General features: G+C 44.2%; 1 protein-coding gene across 1 annotated transcript in view; it reads left to right on the top strand.

Moving 5' to 3' along the window:
* TAF2 (TATA-box binding protein associated factor 2) overlaps positions 1-9052 on the top strand; it is a 59641-nt gene extending 50589 nt beyond the window's left edge. Inside the window, exon 26 of the mRNA XM_053395380.1 lies at positions 8330-9052. Coding sequence (XP_053251355.1) covers positions 8330-8583 — 254 coding nt within the window. The 3' untranslated portion in view covers positions 8584-9052. The remainder of the gene's footprint in view (positions 1-8329) is intronic.
* Positions 9053-17952: the final 8900 nt, after the last annotated feature.

Genomic DNA, 17952 nt, shown 5'->3' on the forward strand with positions numbered 1-17952 from the left:
TGAAGGAGCGTCTCCACCCCCATCATTCTGCCCGGACGCTGAGGTCCAGCGCCGAGGGCCTTCTGGCGGTTCCCTCATTGCGAGAAGCAAAGCTACAGGGAACCAGGCAGAGGGCCTTCTCGGTAGTGGCGCCCGCCCTGTGGAACGCCCTTCCAGCAGATGTCAAAGAGATAAACAACTACCTGACATTCAGAAGACATCTTAAGGCAGCCCTGTTCAGGGAAGTTTTTAACGTGTGATATTTTACTGTATTTTTGGTTTTTATGGAAGCCGCCCAGAGTGGCTGGGGAGGCCCAGCCAGATGGGCGGGGTATAAATAATAAATTATTATTATTATTATTATTATTATATCAAATCTTCATTGTGGCTTTAAGAAAGGCTGGGTGGGGTGATCCCTCCCTCTCTTCTTTTTGGTCCATGTTAATTCGTTTTCAAGCTGTTTCTGTTCTGTCATCACTTCATGGAAAATGGATACTGTAGCTTTAGGCAAAGAGCCAACAGCAGAGTTCCTAATTCTTATTAATTAAGAAGTTTTTTACAAGCTTGTAACATTTTTTTCCCCTTTACAAAAGAAACCCTGGATTCTTCAAAAAGCAAAGAAAAAATGCCCCTTGTTGTCTGTCTGTCCACTCTGATGTTGGCCCGTTAATTATAACTCTGCTCTAAGCGCAGTAGCTTTGAAGGCATCAGAACAAGACCTTTTAAAGTCTCTGATGTCATCCGGGATCTGACTTCTAATATGAAAAGCAGATTTTATTTGCTATTAAATCTTCAAAAACAGTAGGGAGTGTTCCACCCTCTGCCTTGCAGGGATCAAAAGAACCCAAAGGCCAGGCTGTATTCTCATCTTAATTGAGAGCTCCAGCTTTTAGGTCATGTTGCAAATTGTAGGATTGCATGCGTTTCATAGCTCATGTCTGAGCACCGTTAACTTGGAAGACTTAGCATTATTTAAGAATTTATCCTTTTCATACTTAGGAATTTATCTTTATCCTGGCCTTTGTCCAAGGACACAGGACAGCATACATGGTTTGTGGCTGCCCACACCTTCCCATTTATCCCCACAATTGCCTTGTGAGGCAGGCTAGCCTGAGAATAACTAAAGCACCATCATCTGTTGAGCTTCATCGCTGAGTTAGGGGTTTGAAGACAAGTGTCTCCGATTAAACCCCAAACCCTGTTGATTGCACCAATCTAGATAATACTCTATTGTGCCACCAGTGCACATGGTGCTGTATGAGTTGTGTTGGCACGTTGAGAGTCCCTGAGGGCGAGGATGTTGCAATCTGAAATGGACAGTAGAGAAACAGCAGTGAGAGAGATGGACAGACAAGAGGTAGAGAGGAAAGAATGCGGGCAAATGCCAATCCACGTACAGGAAGGAGCTGTTTTGTTGTTTTTGTTGTTTAGTCGTTTAGTCGTGTCCGACTCTTCGTGACCCCATGGACCAGAGCACACCAGGCATGCCTGTCTTCCACTGCCTCCCGCAGTTTGGTCAAACTCATGTTGGTAGCTTCAAGAACACTGTCCAACCATCTTGTCCTCTGTCGTCCCCTTCTCCTTTTGCCCTCAATCCTTCCCAACATCAAGGTCTTTTCCAAGGAGTATTCTCTTCTCATGAGGTGGCCAAAGTATTGGAGCCTCAGCTTCACACTCTGTCCTTCCAATGAGCACTCAGGGCTGATTTCCTTCAGAATGGAGAGGTTTGATCTTCTTGCAGTCCATGGGACTCTCAAGAGTCTCCTCCAGCACCATAATTCAAAAGCATCAATTCTTCGGCGATCAGCCTTCTTTATGGTGCAGCTCTCACTTCCATACATCACTACTGGGAAAACCATAGCTGGCACATCCAATATGTGCATGACTGCACACCGAACCCGGAAGTGAGCCAAAAACGTCGCAAAAAGGGAAGAATGGGGGGTTTTTTTGCAGGCATTTTAAGTGGTGCGTCAGATATATGTGATTTCACTTAAACATGCGGTGCCTTGGAACGTAACCCCCGCGTAAATTGGAAGTTGCCTGTACTGAAAACTTCCAGTTGGGAATGAGGGTAAACCATATGGCGGGTGAAGTTCAGACTATTTGCACTTGGCTTCAGACAGGTGTGCATTGCAAGGAAACTTAAGAGCCTTGACGTACAAGCAAGCACACACCTCGATCTACTTCCTGGTGCATTAGGATGTCTGAATCCACACTATCTTCAGGACTGATTTATTACTTAGGTTGCTATGGAAAAGCATTCCAGCTGTTGCAGTAATGCTAAAATGTGATTGCTTGGTTTGCGGGGTCAGTGTAAGCACCACCAGCAACAGTCCTCAGCCAGCCCCCGAATTAAGGGAAATGGTGGTAAATCCTACAGGGTCCCCCTTCTCTGCTTTTATTTTTATTTTTGTGTGTGTAGTGGCTTACAATGTCAGGTCTATGGGAAGCACTTGGCCTTATCCCCAGGGAGAGCCGTCCCTCTCTGATTCTAAACATCTGTTTCACAGTGAAACTAATAATTACGTTGGCCTCTGAACATCCAAAACCAGAGGAAGGTGCCAAGTGAATAGGCTAGTATAATGCATGTTCTCTTCCAAGAAATATTAGTAATCACTTCAAAAGCAAACTCAGAAGGACCTCACCCCTCTGCGGTTGGTTCAGCCAGTTACTGAGAGAGCCTGATTCAGTCCCTCGAGCCGTAAGGAGAGCAGAGTACCCTTGCGGACAGCAGGGCATGCACTGCCAGTGCTTTCTCTCCAGAACAATACGAAGGCACAAGTTGTGATCAATCACAGAGAATGGTGGGTGATAAAGTGGAACAGTTTATGCATGTTGGGAAGCAGGATGCCAAGGCCCAGGGTTTATAAGCAACCTTGGAAATACATTTGAGGCAGAAAGTGGACTTCCGATGAGGGAGTAGAAGCATAAGGAAATGGGTGCCATCTCTGTCCGATGGGCATGTTCATTTTTCTGACTATAGCTGCATCCTCGGTGGGTTAACGGAACTTCAGAATAAAAGGGATCAAACTTTATGGGTGGTGAATGCTCACATCCTAGGTAAAGGTAAAGGTAAAGGGACCCCTGACCATTAGGTCCAGTCATGGTCGACTCTGGGATTGCGGCACTCATCTCGCTTTACTGGCCTAGGGAGCCGGCGTACAGCTTCCGGGCCATGTGGCCAGCATGACTAAGTCACTTCTGACGAACCAGAGCAGCGCACGGAAACGCCGTTTACCTTCCCGCCGGAGCGGTACCTATTTATCTACTTGCACTTTGACGTGTTTTCGAACTGCTAGGTTGGCAGGAGCAGGGACCGAGCAACGGGAGCTCACCCCGTCACAGGGATTCGACCTTCTGATCAGCAAGTCCTAGGCTCTGTGGTTTAACTCACAGTGCCACCAGCGTCCCTTGCTCACATCCTAGTGAGACTTTAATACTGATGATTTATGTATCTTGAGCAGTTCTGGGCTGAAGTGGGCATCAGCTGCGAACCTTTCATCTCACACATGTCTGTTGTGGAAGGGCTGTAGCTCAGTGGCAGAGCATCTATTTCCTCTGCAGGCAGAAGGTCCCAGGTTCAATCCATAGCATCTCCTGGTAAGACCAGGATTGTCCTGGTCCCATCTGAAACTCTGGAGATCTGCTGGCAGCCAGTGTAGACCGTACTGAGCTAGATGTGCCAATGTTACTGACTCAGAATAAGGCAGTTCCTATATCTATTTTGCGTTCTGCTCCATGTATTTTTCTAAATTTATTTTTTTAGATGTGGTGTTAATAAAGAGGTGAGGGGGAGCAGAAAGGATAAGCCTACCACTGTTTCAGTTGCTTTCCATCTTGTGGAAATCAGCTCTGTGCAGCGGGGAACCTTTTGTGCCAATGGAGGCCCTGTTGTAGTACAAAACATCTGAGCTGGCTGTTTTTCAATCCCTGGAATTAACAAAGAGGGATAATGTTTTAAACAAGTTTATTTTTATTTGCAGCGTATGTATTTTGTTCCTCTATTAAATGCACACGTACTGTGGCATCATTTGAAATCTGATGCATTCATTAGTGGAAGATTTAAAACCATGGTAGTAACCGAGAATTTCAGCCCCAGTTTTCAACTCGGAAGCTTACGGTATTGTGTTTCCTCGAGGCAAAAACTGCAAAGCTGCAGATCTGGGGTTCACCTTCCTTTGTAATATGTTAGGCTGCAGTCCTAAACCCTCTTTCCTGGGAATAAGACCCACTGAACACATTATAAGCTACTTCTGTGAAAAGTTACATGATTGTTTAGGAACTTAAAAAAACAAGAGTTTCTTTATGATTGTGGCAACTTGGAGGTCTTAGTTTAAACTTCAGTATATCCCTGGGTTTGCCCGCTCTCTCATAGTCCCCATTGTGTTATTTCTTTTTGATAGGCTGCAAAGTTCATTTTGTACTTCTGCATTTGGTTTCTAAAACTTGTGTTTTGAAATGACTCTGAAATCTGGTATGGTTTAGAGTGTGTTAGATGTGTGTACCCAAATCATCAGGGGTGCACTTTTTATGTTCACGCAATGAATTGTGGATGACAGTTTCATAGTTACAACGTAAGCCTGTAGTGCAGAAGCTGTAATTATGTGGTCAGGGGCTTGTCTGGGAATAGAACAAGTCAAGAAATCCAGCACATTAAAGAGATGGTAATGCTGAAGAGACAATATAGTTGAGATTCCTAGGGAGACCTTTGCTAAGTTTTGAGGTTTTTTGTAAAGAATTTTTTTGAAACTTTTCTTCATATAATACAATAAAAAACAATCAAATCTAAGTAAAAAGAACTATATGGAAATGGCTGAGATGACTGGCAGAATCCGAGACCAGGGAGAAGAGTTGGTGGAAGAAGATTGGAGGAAATTTAAAATTTATTTACAGAAGTATTGTAAAATGTATGAATGCTGATGACATTGAAATAAAATGAAGGGGTTCTAGTAATAAGAGATAAAAATTATAAATTATAAATTTGGGAGGTAAAATATATAAGGATAAAGTAGTAGGATACGAATTTGCTGAACTAATTGTTAAAAAGGGATATAAAAAAGGGAGGTGTGAGGAAGTCAGGAAAATAAGTTAATTGAATAATTAGAAAAGAGTGATGTGTGTTTTTCTTATTTTATTTTGTGTGTGTTGATTGTTCTTTTTTTCCTCTTGTTAAATGTTTGTATTTTATGTATTGTGAAAGTTTGTATTGTTGTGTTTTATATTTTTTCTGTGTTTTTATTGTTCTATTTTTCTATTGTTAAACTTAATAAAATATTATTATTTTTTTAAAAAAACTAAGTAAAAAGAAAAAAAACAAAGAAAGAGAAAAGAAAATACACAAAGCTCTTTCTCAAAGGTAGATATGAACCCTTGTCTCACACAGAAGTGGATGAACCCTCCCAGCTCTCACCTGAGCGCTTCCCTTTCTTCTCCCAGCCTCCCACCCTGGGAGATCTTCCCTTCCCTGCCTCTCTCACACAGGTTATTTCATCCATCACCTTCCTGTGCATACTTTCATTGACCCAGAATAGAGAACATCAAAAAACAAAACATAACATAACCAAGAGCAAAATTAATAAAGGAAGAAATTAAAAAAGACAGGAAGTAAAAGATAATAAAAAAGGAAGGTAAAAGGTAAATTCTCTCTCTGTCAATTATGTATACAGTTGTACCTTGGAATTCGAACAGCTTAGTTGCTGAACATTTTGGCTCCCGAACGATCGAAAGCTGAAAGTGATTGTTCCAGTTTTCGAGCATTCTTTTGGAAGCCGAATGTCCAGTGGGGCTTCCGCAGCTTCCAATTGGCTTCAGGAGCTTCCTGCAGCCAATCAGAAGTAGCGCCTTGGAAGTTGAACGTTTCGGAAGTCGAACGGACTTCTGGAATGGATTCCGTTTGACTTCCAAGGTACGTCTGTATAAAGATTATTCAGAGTGTCACTCCAGGATGGTATCCAGCTGTTCCTTGATCTGGTTGGCAATGTTTTCCCAATCTTTGACCCCAAACATCTCAAGTCCCTTCATTTTCCTTTCCACACAAAAAGTCTAAGGGGACTCTCCAGTTACTATTACTGCTAAATGTCAAGAATAGTTTTCCTCCAATCCGGTATAACAACTTTATCTCCCCAAAATTTCAACATCCATTATTTTTTGTTTTGTTTGAAGCAGCTATACCCCACCCTTTACCCCAGAAGACTCCCAGAGCAGCTTATAAAAATTGGGGGTAAGACAGCTCCTGCCCTAAAACAGGTTCCACACATGGGGTGCCACCACAGAGAGAGCCATCATTTCTGCTATCCATGGAAGGAAAATAGTTAGGAACCTCTGAAGTCCCCAAAATCTGTAGCAGATGAGTCTGTGGTCAGGAGCTGAATGAGGTCCACATGTTGTCCTTCCCTGGGATGCACAGGGAAGGTAAAGAGGTATTTGGAGCAGTTGCTTTTAATAACTTTGCAGAATTGTGACCTAAAGTTCAAGGCAGGGGTGGCGAGCCTGCAGGCCAGATCCAACCTGCAGATTGTCTCGTTTCCCTGTGTTTCCTGAGCCTCTCTGAGCACTTCCTCCTGTTTTCTGAGTTTTTCTTACAATAGTGGGATGGCAGAGGGAGAAGAGGCATTTTTTGAAGGGGGCTTTTCTCTCCATTTTTTGCACCCCATGGCAGTGCAATAAATATCTCCTAACACAGCCACTGCTGGGGGGTGGGAACAGGACAAAAATATTTGTTGGTTGGACACCCACCCACCCCATTCCTTTGCTGATTGTCAGAAGAGGAAGTGGACTCTGTGTGCCTGTCCACCTGAATGTGCGGAAACTATGGTTTGTGTGTGTGCAATGCATTTGTGGTATGTATGCGTGTAATCTGAACACGTTGAGCGTGTGTACATGCGTGAATGACTTGAGTATACTTTGGCTACACCGGTGTCTGGCAAGTGGCCTCCAAATGGTTGTCCAGCTCTCAGTGTGGCCCTCAGACCGAGAAAGCTTGACCACCTCTGGTTTAGGGAGGTCCTCTTTGGGTTAAGCAAACACTTTCTTAACTTGGATTAGACGCTCAGAAAGTTTGTACATAATCAGCAGCATGCGCTGTTGCTGTAAAAGAAAAGAGCTGGTGTGATGCATTAGTCCAGGGTCAAGAGGACAAACGATATTTGTGTTGGAAGCATAAATGAAGATACCGAACTCATGTGAGGAAGAAGGATCAATTACTAAGCTGTGCAGGCTGGGGGCAAATTTAGAACAGTAGATCCCTGCAATCTTTTGTATGACTCCTGTTTATCTCAGTGAGAGATAAGTTATCTTCTGGTGTGTGGGATTTAGGCCACAATCGATTTGTTCTAGAGTAGTCCCAACGATATTTGTATTGAGGCAGACTGGGCATAAATGGGCCAAAGACTGTGACCTTCATGGATGTAGTTTCAGCGCCTTCCTGTGTCCCATCTTTCTGCCCCTTCCCCTCTTTTGTCCTGTTCAGATATTTATTCTTCCAAAATAATTATTGGCCCCATTTCGAGAGGGAACTGTTGCCACCCATTTTCCTGTTTAACGTGTTGCACTTCTCAACAGTGGAAAGAAATTTTCTTTCCCCCCTCAACGTCCCGCGCACCAAATCTTGAAAGATGTTTAAGTTTCCTTTTCCATTCAGACTGTTGTTCAAAAGCCACTGCTCCAGGCTCTCTCTGTATATTCAGTCGCTGTGTGGGTGCTTTGGCTATAGTTCCTTGGATCATCTTTGGCTCAGAGAGTTGGTGTGAGACAGTAAACAGGATGTTGGACTCTGGAAGATTCAGGCTCTTGCCGACCTCAGGTTCCCATCTGTAAAAAAGGGGTATATTTTCCAAAAGAAACCAGTTTACATACCTTTCCTTTAGCGACTGATTTCTCTAGCCCAGTAACGCGTACCTTTTGGTTGATAGCAATTATTCAGGTTATGAGTCAGAGGTGCTTATCAGCTTTGCTTTCTAGAGTCCTTTACTCAAGATGCTATCATTTAGGCCTGATATCCACATACACTGGGTGCACTCTGTTGACAAGCGATAGGCCCACCCCCATGCTACCTATTATTTTGAATTGTCTAAGGTTGGCAAATCAGTTGTAGCATTTAGAAAGCTACATGGACAGTCATATGATGTGATTTCAAAGCGACCCTTATGATTTCAGGGATGCTGTAGCATCTCTTGCAAAAATGTTCTCAAACACTTAGCCATCTCGAAAGCACCACAGATAAAGAAGCCTGCAGTGGGGAAACCTGCAGAGCTTGGATATAATAATGCACGTGGTTCCCCCCAGGGCCTCAGAACAGCAAATTCTGTGTGTTGTGTTGTTCTGCAATGGAACGTCTGCCTTTCTGTTTCAGGCAAAGAACAGTCATCGCAGGAGCTAAGCATGCTGCCGATTCCTGTGCCCACGCTGCCCGGTTTTACAAAAGAGTCCAGCTCTTCCAAGCACAGCGAGCACCACCACCACCACAAGAAGAAAAAGAAGAAGCACAAGCACAAACACAAGCACAAGCACAAGCACGACACCAAAGAGAAGGAGAAAGAGCCTTTCACCTTCTCCAACAGCCCTGCAAGCGGACGTTCCATTCGCTCGCCATCCCTGTCAGACTGAAGCAAGCCACTCCAGAGTTGATAGAGCATATGGGAGCAGTGTGCATGCTACCATTGCTTTATGGTTAAGTGCATGTCACTGCAGTGGCTCAGAAGGCACGTTCAGATCGAAATCTCATGGTATCTGTTGTCCAGCCGCAACCATGCATGAACCCCGTGATCATTCACCATGCACCTGCCTTACAATACCTCTGCAAAGAGAGAAGCAACTCATTTCCGATGCAAATGTCGCCTATCCACAGCCCGGCAGTGGCTATCCGTGTATCTTGCCAGAACGAACTATATTTTAAATGTTTGGTAGCTGTCATGAAGTGAAGTGTGTGTTAAACGTAAGCTGACTGCCAAACTTGGAAAAGCTGGGGTTCACTGTACAGCGTTCTATAACATAATGTAAGACTTCCTGAGGCTTTTGTACAATCTCTTTTCCACATATTTAACCATTGCAGTTGTCGCTCTCTGTGTTTTTTTAAAGCCTAGAATGTTGCGTACTCAGTTAAAAGCTTCATTTTTTTTAATTTTAAGATGTCTGGCATTTTTAAAACATGTTTGAGCAGAACATTCAGCAATCCTTTTCCTTAACTGTTCTTCACAAGGGAAAAATGCCACTGTATACACATGTCACTGTGCCCTCTAATCAGAATCAGAATTGTGTATAATGAAGTTTGTGCAAAAGCAAATCCTTAAAAGTGGGAAAGGTTACTTTCCCCCATAGAATCTCAATTAGAAACACTCCTTGGGGTGAAATAGTTGTTGCAAAACTTCTTGAACTCTTCTGATTTCTAGTAAATTTGTTTAGAAACTCTGATTTTTTTTTAAAAAAAGTATTTTTAAATGTACAGTGAGTGAACTCAAACATGAAACTGTGACAGGTTGCTTTATTACATAAAACAATAATATCCAAGTATTGCATTGCTGAGCTTAATTATGTGAAATGGGACTGCTTTTTAAAAACATTTTTATTTAATTTCTACGTTTTGTTGGTGCTTCCCTTCTTCCCCCAGTTTCCTATAATATTTTGAGTTGTTTCCCTATCCGTCTTTAGGTTAAGATTCCTTTAAAAAGACAACAACAAATTGTGTGCATAGATACTTTTAGTTACATAGCTTATTGATAGTGGAAAGAGACAATTCTGATCCGCGAGGAGATACTTAATGAGAGGGACCCAATAAGGATTTTTTAAAAAGAGAAGGTAATTAGTTAATAAAAAAATTCTTTTATACAATCTGCTGTTGTGTATTGTATATTCTTCCTGTGTATAATAATCAGCATAAAACAAGAGGCAATCTATCCTATGCCCCTGTGAGGGCTGAGCATGCTCAGTGAGCGTAAGATGTTGTTGGGGACCAAATGGGAGAGGGGAAGACCTGGCTCCTTGAACAGAAGAACTGCAGGATTTTGTTACAGGGCCCCACTAAATGAAACATAAAACGGGAGGGTCGTCTTCCATCCCAGCCTGTTCTGGAGGGTAGGACTCGAACCACTAGCTTCAGGTCACAAGAAAGGAGATTCTGACTAAACATTCGGAAAACTTTCTGACAGTAAGAGCAGTGGAACAGACTCCTACGAGAAGTGGTGAACTCTCTTTCATTGGAGGTTTTTGAGCAGAGGTTGGACGGCCATCTGTCCAGGATGCTTTAGTTGAAATTCCTGCGTTCTGTGATCCAGAGGGCACAATGTAGGCTACCGCGATCTAATGCTTGGGCAGGCTCATATGACGGAATGGGGGCAGCCCTGGTCTAAAGCTGTTCAGCACTTTTTAAAGCTTTGAAACGATCTTGGAAACAAACTGGAAACTGCAAATGTAGTGCAGACAGACCTTTGTCCTGGAGACATTTATTGCAGTTTATGCGCTTATGATTTATTGCTCCCTATATCTTAGTAGTTCCTTTTTTCCGAATGGACTGTAGTCTTTTGCCTCTCTCTTGAGGCATGTTTATTTGCTTCTCTGGGAGTCCCTGAGCCAAACTGTGTTAGAATGACAGCCAAACCCTCCCTTCACCCCTCTTTATTTATTGTTTCGCCTTATTCAGTGTGTGTGGCTCGGATTAAGTGGAACTAAAGACTCCCAAATGCTGAAGCCTTCCGTCAAGCAACTCCCCATGAGGAAATGTTACAACATTCAGGGCTTTAGTAAAGAGAATGTTGCAGAGGTGAAAATTTTTTTGCACAGTGTGGAGAAAGAGGAGAAGAAGTTCTTTTCCTTCTATCATATTACAAACCCCCAATGACTCCATCCAGTGAAGGTGAATAATTGGAAATTCAGGACGGACAAATTCTTTACATGACATGTACTACCACGATACAGTGGTACCTCTGGATATACACACCTCTGGTTTTGTATCCATCAGGATGCGAATGCGGCAAACCAGGAAGTATCTTTTCCGGGTTTCGCCGCATGCACAGAAGCACTTTACCGTGCCGCACGCATGCGCAGAAGCTCTGGTTGCAGAAACCTCAGGATCCGACTGGAGCTCCGGAACAGATCCCATCCGTAACCGGAGGTACCACTCTGTGTATGTGTGTGTGTATTACACATGCCATACACAGTCATGATAATCTGAATATTAGTAAGAATATAATGCAACACATATACATATACAATGCAATATATATATATACAATATATAATATACAATATACAATGCAACACATATTATTATATAAAGCTTTACATTTTCCTGTACTATCTTAATGTAAAACCTTTAACATTAGTTGTATTTCATATCTTCAGATATGTACATTGGTTGTCACCTGCATTTTCACTGAATTTGGGGGAATCACTTGAAGCATCGGTTGTGTTGAGCTTTTTCAATTGCTTTTGTCTGATTTGCTCACTGCAAACAGCTGAAAGTCTGTAAATTTTGGTAATGAAACCTGGTTTGCAATGGGGGTTGAATGATTTTGATTGATATTTAACATAGGCGTACAGTTGCAATCTGTTTTTCTTAGCTAAATCTACACATTGCCTTTAAAAACCTCAGTATCAGATACAGTGGTACCTCGGATTACATACGCTTCAGGTTACAGACTCCGCTAACCCAGAAATAGTACCTCGGGTTAATAACTTTGCTTCAGGATGAGAACAGAAATCGTGCTCCAGTGGCGCAGCAGCAGCGGGAGGCCCCATTAGCTAAAGTGGTGTTTCAGGTTAAGAACAGTTTCAGGTTAAGAACAGACCTCCAGAATGAATTAAGTACTTAACCCAAGGTACCACTGTATTTAAATGTCTGCTCAAAAACGCCACCACAGTATTTGCTGCCATGGGATTAGATATATTCATGGAAGGTAAGGTTATAAAATAGACATACGTGGGACATTTGACAAGAGGTAATTCAGACAGATGGAATAAAGCTGTTGATATGGAAAGCCTGCGATTTCAAAAGACCAAGGAGACAACTACCCATCGCTTGATGGCTGGACGATCCAAAACTTACAGCAAAGCTTATGTGAATGCAAGAAGTAAACATCATAGAAAGATGGAGGTGTATAATATATGGTATATCCAAACAGGGATGTGGGACACTGCAGAAGGAGAGGAAAAGGAGGAGGAGGAGGATTAATAAGAAGGCCATAAATGTCTACTAGTTATGATGCCTATGTACTCCCTCCAGTATCCTAGGCACTATGTTCATATGAGCGTCAGATGTGCTTTTTTGTGCTTTTTCGTTTTAGGAAAAAACAACGGTACCGGTACTCCCCCATGAAGCTTTTACAGTAAGTGCCACACATTTAACATTCGGAAGAAAAAGAAAAAGTGCCAGTCCTCCGTAGCCTTGAGTGCCCCCAGGAAAAAGAACAACTTGTATGCCTCTAAATGAGCAACTGAGAAAATTTCACAATACATTTTGGTCCTATTTCTTCTTTCTACCTTTAAACATTTGATGAAGCATTTAGTCAATATGCAACAGGAAACATTTGGCAAAATAATTTATAAGATGGAAAAGCAGTGGGATTTTTTTTAAAATGGCACTTCCTTTTTTCCAAGAGTTTCTGACTTTTTTATGAATAAAAAAAGAGGCAGAAAATGTTTGTTGATGTATGAAGTTTTCCCATTCGTCCTAATGCTAACCTTTGACCTGTTCTTCCTGTTCCGGGTCCATTTCCTGATAAACAATGTGGGAAACAAATTGGGAAACCCCAGCTGACAGAGCAATAATGTCACGGGTAGAAAAGCAGCCAACAAGTGAAACTCCTTTAGTTCACTCGAGGCAACACTTTCTGTGGTCTTTGCAGTTCAGCAGCAACCCCCACGATAAGAACATCACAAGGCTTCAGAATTATTTTATTTTATTTTGGTGTTCATCTCTCAACACCAACTCTGACCCTGCTAACCCGTAACCCTAAAAGTCACCTTTTGCAGCATCCACACATCACAAACACTATCTGTCAGGGCTGCCCTAGGTCCCAGCTCACAAAGGACCAACGCTGCTTCGTTGTTAAGTATAAAAGTCTTTATTGAAGTTCAGTTTCACTTCCAGAGCCGCAGCGCGCAGCCCCACGTCTAAAGTGTCAGACCACTGATGCTCCGTCTGAGTCTCCTCCCCCCTGACACCAATTTAAGATCCTAGCCTTGCTCCACCTTCTCCGCTGCTCCTTCCTCCTCTGGGTCCACCTGCCCGCCGGGGTTCCGCCCTTTCTAGCCTCTTCTCCCGCTGATTCCCCTGAGCCTTCTCCCTCCCTCCGGCGGGCTTTAGGAGCTGGTTCCCCATCCGGGTCTCCTGCTGTTCCGCGCGCCTGCACATTTGAACTTGGCGCGCGCGCCCAGCCAGCAGCTTTCCTCCTGACCGTTTCACTGCTGCTGCCACTGCTTCCCCCTTCGGGGGGGCTAGCTGCAACTGACCTCCCTTCCGTTCCCCCACTCTCCGATGGAGGCGTGGTCAGCCCTGACTCCCTCTCTGGAGGAGACGCTGGCCCTGACACATGTGACTCCTCCCCCCCACTATGCTCTGGTGGGGAAACTGGTCCCGATCCTCCACTGCTGCTTTGGGGTTCCCCTCTGGCTCCTTGTTTCTGGTGCGTCCCCCCTGGGACCCCCCTTGCCCTGACCATCGGCGCCCCCTTCTGGGAATCTTCTGATTCGCTGGAGAAGCTCATGGAATCTCTCGGGCCACTGTCATACTCCCCTACGCTGCCCTCAGATTCTTCCCCTTCGCTCTCCCAATCCTCTCTCCCCAGTGCTCCTGCTCCTGATTCCCTGACACTATCTATAACAAACACAGCCCAGGGTGCAAATTCATTCTGTTTCTAATGTTCAGGCTGTGAGTGCAGAATGGGGCCATGGTTCAGTGGCAGAACATCTACTTTGCAAGCAGAAGGGACAAAGTTCAATCCGCAACATCTCCAGGTAGGGAGACCCCTGCCTGAAACCCTGGCCAGCCACTGCATGTCAGTGCAGACAATATGGGGCTACGTGGACCAAGAGTCTGACTTGGTACAGTGGACGCTTGGGTTGCGAACATGATCTGTGCGGGATGCACGTTCGCAACCTGCAGCGGTGCGTCTGTGCACGTGTGGGTTGCGATTTGGCACTTCTGCGCATGTGCGACCACTGAAACCCAGATGTAACCTGTTCCAGTACTTCCGGGTTTCAACCCGAAAAAACGCAACCTGAAGCGTCTGTAACCTGAGGTATGACTGTAAAAGGAAGCTTCCCAAGTGGAGATGGTCATGTAGCCAAAACAATCATTCATGCACAAGGAGAAGATATCAGCAGCCTTGGCGGGAACCCTAATATTTATGTTTTGCAGAAATGCACAAAAAATACAGTGGTACCTCGGGTTACATACGCTTCAGGTTACAGACTCCACTAACCCAGAAATAGTACCTCGGGTTAAGAACTTTGCCTCAGGATGAGAACAGAAATTGTGCTCCGGCGGCACGGCGGCAGCAGGAGGCCCCATTAGCTAAAGTGGTGCTTCAGGTTAAGAACAGTTTCAGGTTAAGAAGGGACCTCCAGAATGAATTAAGTACTTAACCCGAGGTACCACTGTATTTAGAAAAGGAATCCTAAGGGAGGGGAAATCCAAAAACAGCTCCATGAGGAAGCCTTCAAGCTTTAACACGAGTATTATATCACTCTCCTCACTGGTATTTAGAGGCAAACTACCTCCAACAATGGATGCTGTAAAAAGCTACCACAGCTGTCATTGATGGCCCTATCCTCTCAGCAGCAGCAGACTTGGGCACTATGGTGCCCTGCGCAAGGCCAAAATTTTGACCCCCACCCCAAACCCTCATGCTCCTTTCCCAAAGGGGAAAGGAGGTGACCGGCTTTGGGAAGAAAGCATAAGGGTTATGGTTGGGTCCTAGAGCCAAAGCTGGGAATACGCTAACCAGGTTTGGGGAAGGAGACGGGAGGACTCTAGAACGTTCTCAGAGCCTCACGCTTCCTTCCCAAAGCATGCACACCCACTTGCACAACCCTAAATCTGCCCCTGCTCTTAGCCACATGCCATTTTTGTGTGAACATCATGCCCAGCTGGGTAAAGGTAAAGGTACAGGCCAGTCGTGACCGACTCTAGGGTTGTGCGCTCCTCTCGCTCAAGAGGCCGGGAGCCGGCGCCGTCCGAAGACACTTCCGGGTCACATGGCCAGCGTGACGAAGCTGCAACTGGAGAGCCAGCACCAGCGCAGCACACAGAAACGCCGTTTACCTTCCTGCTATAAAGCGGTACCTATTTATCTACTTGCACTTAGGGGTGCTTTCGAACTGCTAGGTGGGCAGGAGCTGGGACCGAACGACAGGAGCTCACCCCGCCGCGGGATTCGAACCGCCGACCTTACGATCGGCAAGTCCTAGGCACTGAGGTTTTACCCACAGCGCCACCCGCGTTGGTAACCCAGCTGGGTAACCGCATCTAAACGTGCATGGAAATTGCTGATATGGTCTTTAGCCCATGCTGTGTCCGTTTTGGCCCTGAGAGATTCTATGTCGCTAGGCCACCTGGAAAATTAGTTCTCCAGTCCAGCGTCCTTGAAGTTAGTTGCTGTGAACTTTGCCTGAGGCGAAATCTAGTGGTTAACTTTACAGTTGAGGGCAATCTCTGCCCTGCCTTGCCCTGAGGACTGTTAATAATCTTTATTTTTGAAACACGGCTGGCTTCCCTCAGAATTTTCACCTCAGGACAACTCCTGTGAATTTGGCTTGAAGGGGAATTTTGGTCTCCACTCTAGTTTCGATGGTTACCCATCCAAACAGCACTCTCTCTTTTTATTTTTTAGAGACAACAAAACCATAATCTTCCTAACTCTCCAGAAGCACATACAACTTGACAAGGAAAGGGGAGGGGATTTAAAAGGAGCAATAAAATAAACTGAGGAGACACATACGCTGAGAGGAAGGAAGCCCACAAGGTTCTTTGTGACTTCACTTGCTACGAAAGTGTTTGGGAACCTTTTGTGCCACTCATCTGACCCCTGAGTTGTCGGAACAAGTGTACTAATTCCTGTTTTGTATCATAGTGGAGAAAGGATGATGAGAAAGAGCAGGCAAGTTTACTTTTACCGTGACTTGTCAACTGGATGTGCAAATGCTCATGAAAGCCCTCACATGTTTGTTTTCAGTTACAGATAGGTAGCCGTGTTGGTCTGCCATAGTCAAAAAAAAAAAAAAAATTTTTTTCTTTTTCTTTCCAGTAGCACCTTAAAGACCAACTAAGTTAGTTCTTGGTATGAGCTTTCGCGTGCATGTATCTGAAGAAGTGTGCATGCACACGAAAGCTCATACCAAGAACTAACTTAGTTGGTCTTTAAGGTGCTACTGGAAAGGAAAAAAAAAATTTTTTTGTTTTGATTATGTTTGTTTTCACTGAGCCTAAGAAAGTTTGCCATCTCCCTTCCACTGCATTTCCACCACGTCTAGAATATTAAGTTCAGTAAGCCCACAACTTAAGCACATTTGACTTGTGTGCATTCAGCTTTACATGCATGGCAAAAAGAGGAGAGAAAAAAATAGAAAGGGGTGGGGATTCTGGGAGCAATTACTTTGGCAATCGCACCTGCCATTGAACCCAATGTGTTTTGACTATACACAATTTTGGCTTTAGGTGCAATCCCTATAAGTTGCAGGCTTACTGTAACCAAGGTACACTTTTTCTGTTTCATAACACAGCACATGTTAAGACCAGGGCTGTGTACATATCATACATTTAAAGTGCATGACTTGCCCCAAAGGATGCTGTGTGAGGAGTGAGATTGTTAAGGGTGCTGGGATTTGTAGCTTTGTGAGGAGTGTATTACAGTTCCCCAGGTGTCTTCAGGGAAAGCAATGTGCTTTAAATGTGTGCTGTGTGTAAAGCAAATGTGCAAATGTTTTCCTTGAAATTCTGCTAAAAAAATAATAATTTCCAGTCATTTCTTTGCCTTAAGGGAACATTGGTAATTGTAAAAGAAAGTAAGTTGGGCAATGCTTTTATTAAGACCAACCAAAAAGTCACAAAAATGTGGCAAGCTTTCAGGGTCTCCAGAACTCTTCTTCAGGCAAAGATGTTTCACAAAGCAGGAGGTGGTTGAATGAGGGGGAAAAACAGCAAAAAAGTAGAAAAATTAGGGTGGTTGTTAAAGTCACTAGGTCTAAGATGGAAATTGCAGTTGAAAGCTCACATCCACACCAGATATTTAAAGCACTCTTATGCCACTTTAATAGATCTGATCTCCACCCCCTCCAACATTCTGGAAACCATAGTTTGTGAAGGGTGCTAAGAGACTCTTAACAAACAACGGTTCCCAGGATTCTTTGCACAAAATCATGACTGTGAAAGTGGCCTTACTTGGAGAAGTATTTGCTGGTTTGGAGGAGGGGACCACTTGCAATCTCCAATGGAAGCAAGTTTATTTATGCCAGTGTTCCTCAACCTTATGCTCCCATGTACTGTGTGGAAGTGACCCACGTCTGTGCCAGCAGAGACCCAGTTTCTGAGATACCAGGTTACTCTAGGCTGTCCACTTTCACATAACCTAAATCGAAGGGAAACCAGTGGCGAAAAGAAGAAGGAGAGGGCAGTTCATGATTAAAGCCTTCCAATGAAAGCAGGAGAAATTCCTCTGTGGATGTCTCCACTTCATCTTGGGCCTATTCAGCCAACCTTCGCCAACAGAAGTCTAGTCATGTGGCTACATCTCGGCTCTGTATTTCCTTTGTTTTCCCCTCAGCTGTTCTCGGACATGGAAAGATGGCAATTACTCTTGTCACACAGCAGTTACAAATGTTCCTTTAATGCTGGCTTCACCGCTCCCGATAACACGCAACCTTGGAGTTTGTGACGTGGCTGTTTTGGCACCGTTCTCCATGTGAAAGCTCAAGTTGACTGTTTTGTTTACAGGATCCCCTAGCTACGGTTCTCAGGCAAAGAAGGGCATTATCTCCTTCAGG

The sequence above is a fragment of the Podarcis raffonei genome, chromosome 7 (genome assembly GCF_027172205.1).
Source record: "Podarcis raffonei isolate rPodRaf1 chromosome 7, rPodRaf1.pri, whole genome shotgun sequence".
In the NCBI taxonomy this organism is placed as follows: Eukaryota; Metazoa; Chordata; class Lepidosauria; order Squamata; family Lacertidae; genus Podarcis; species Podarcis raffonei.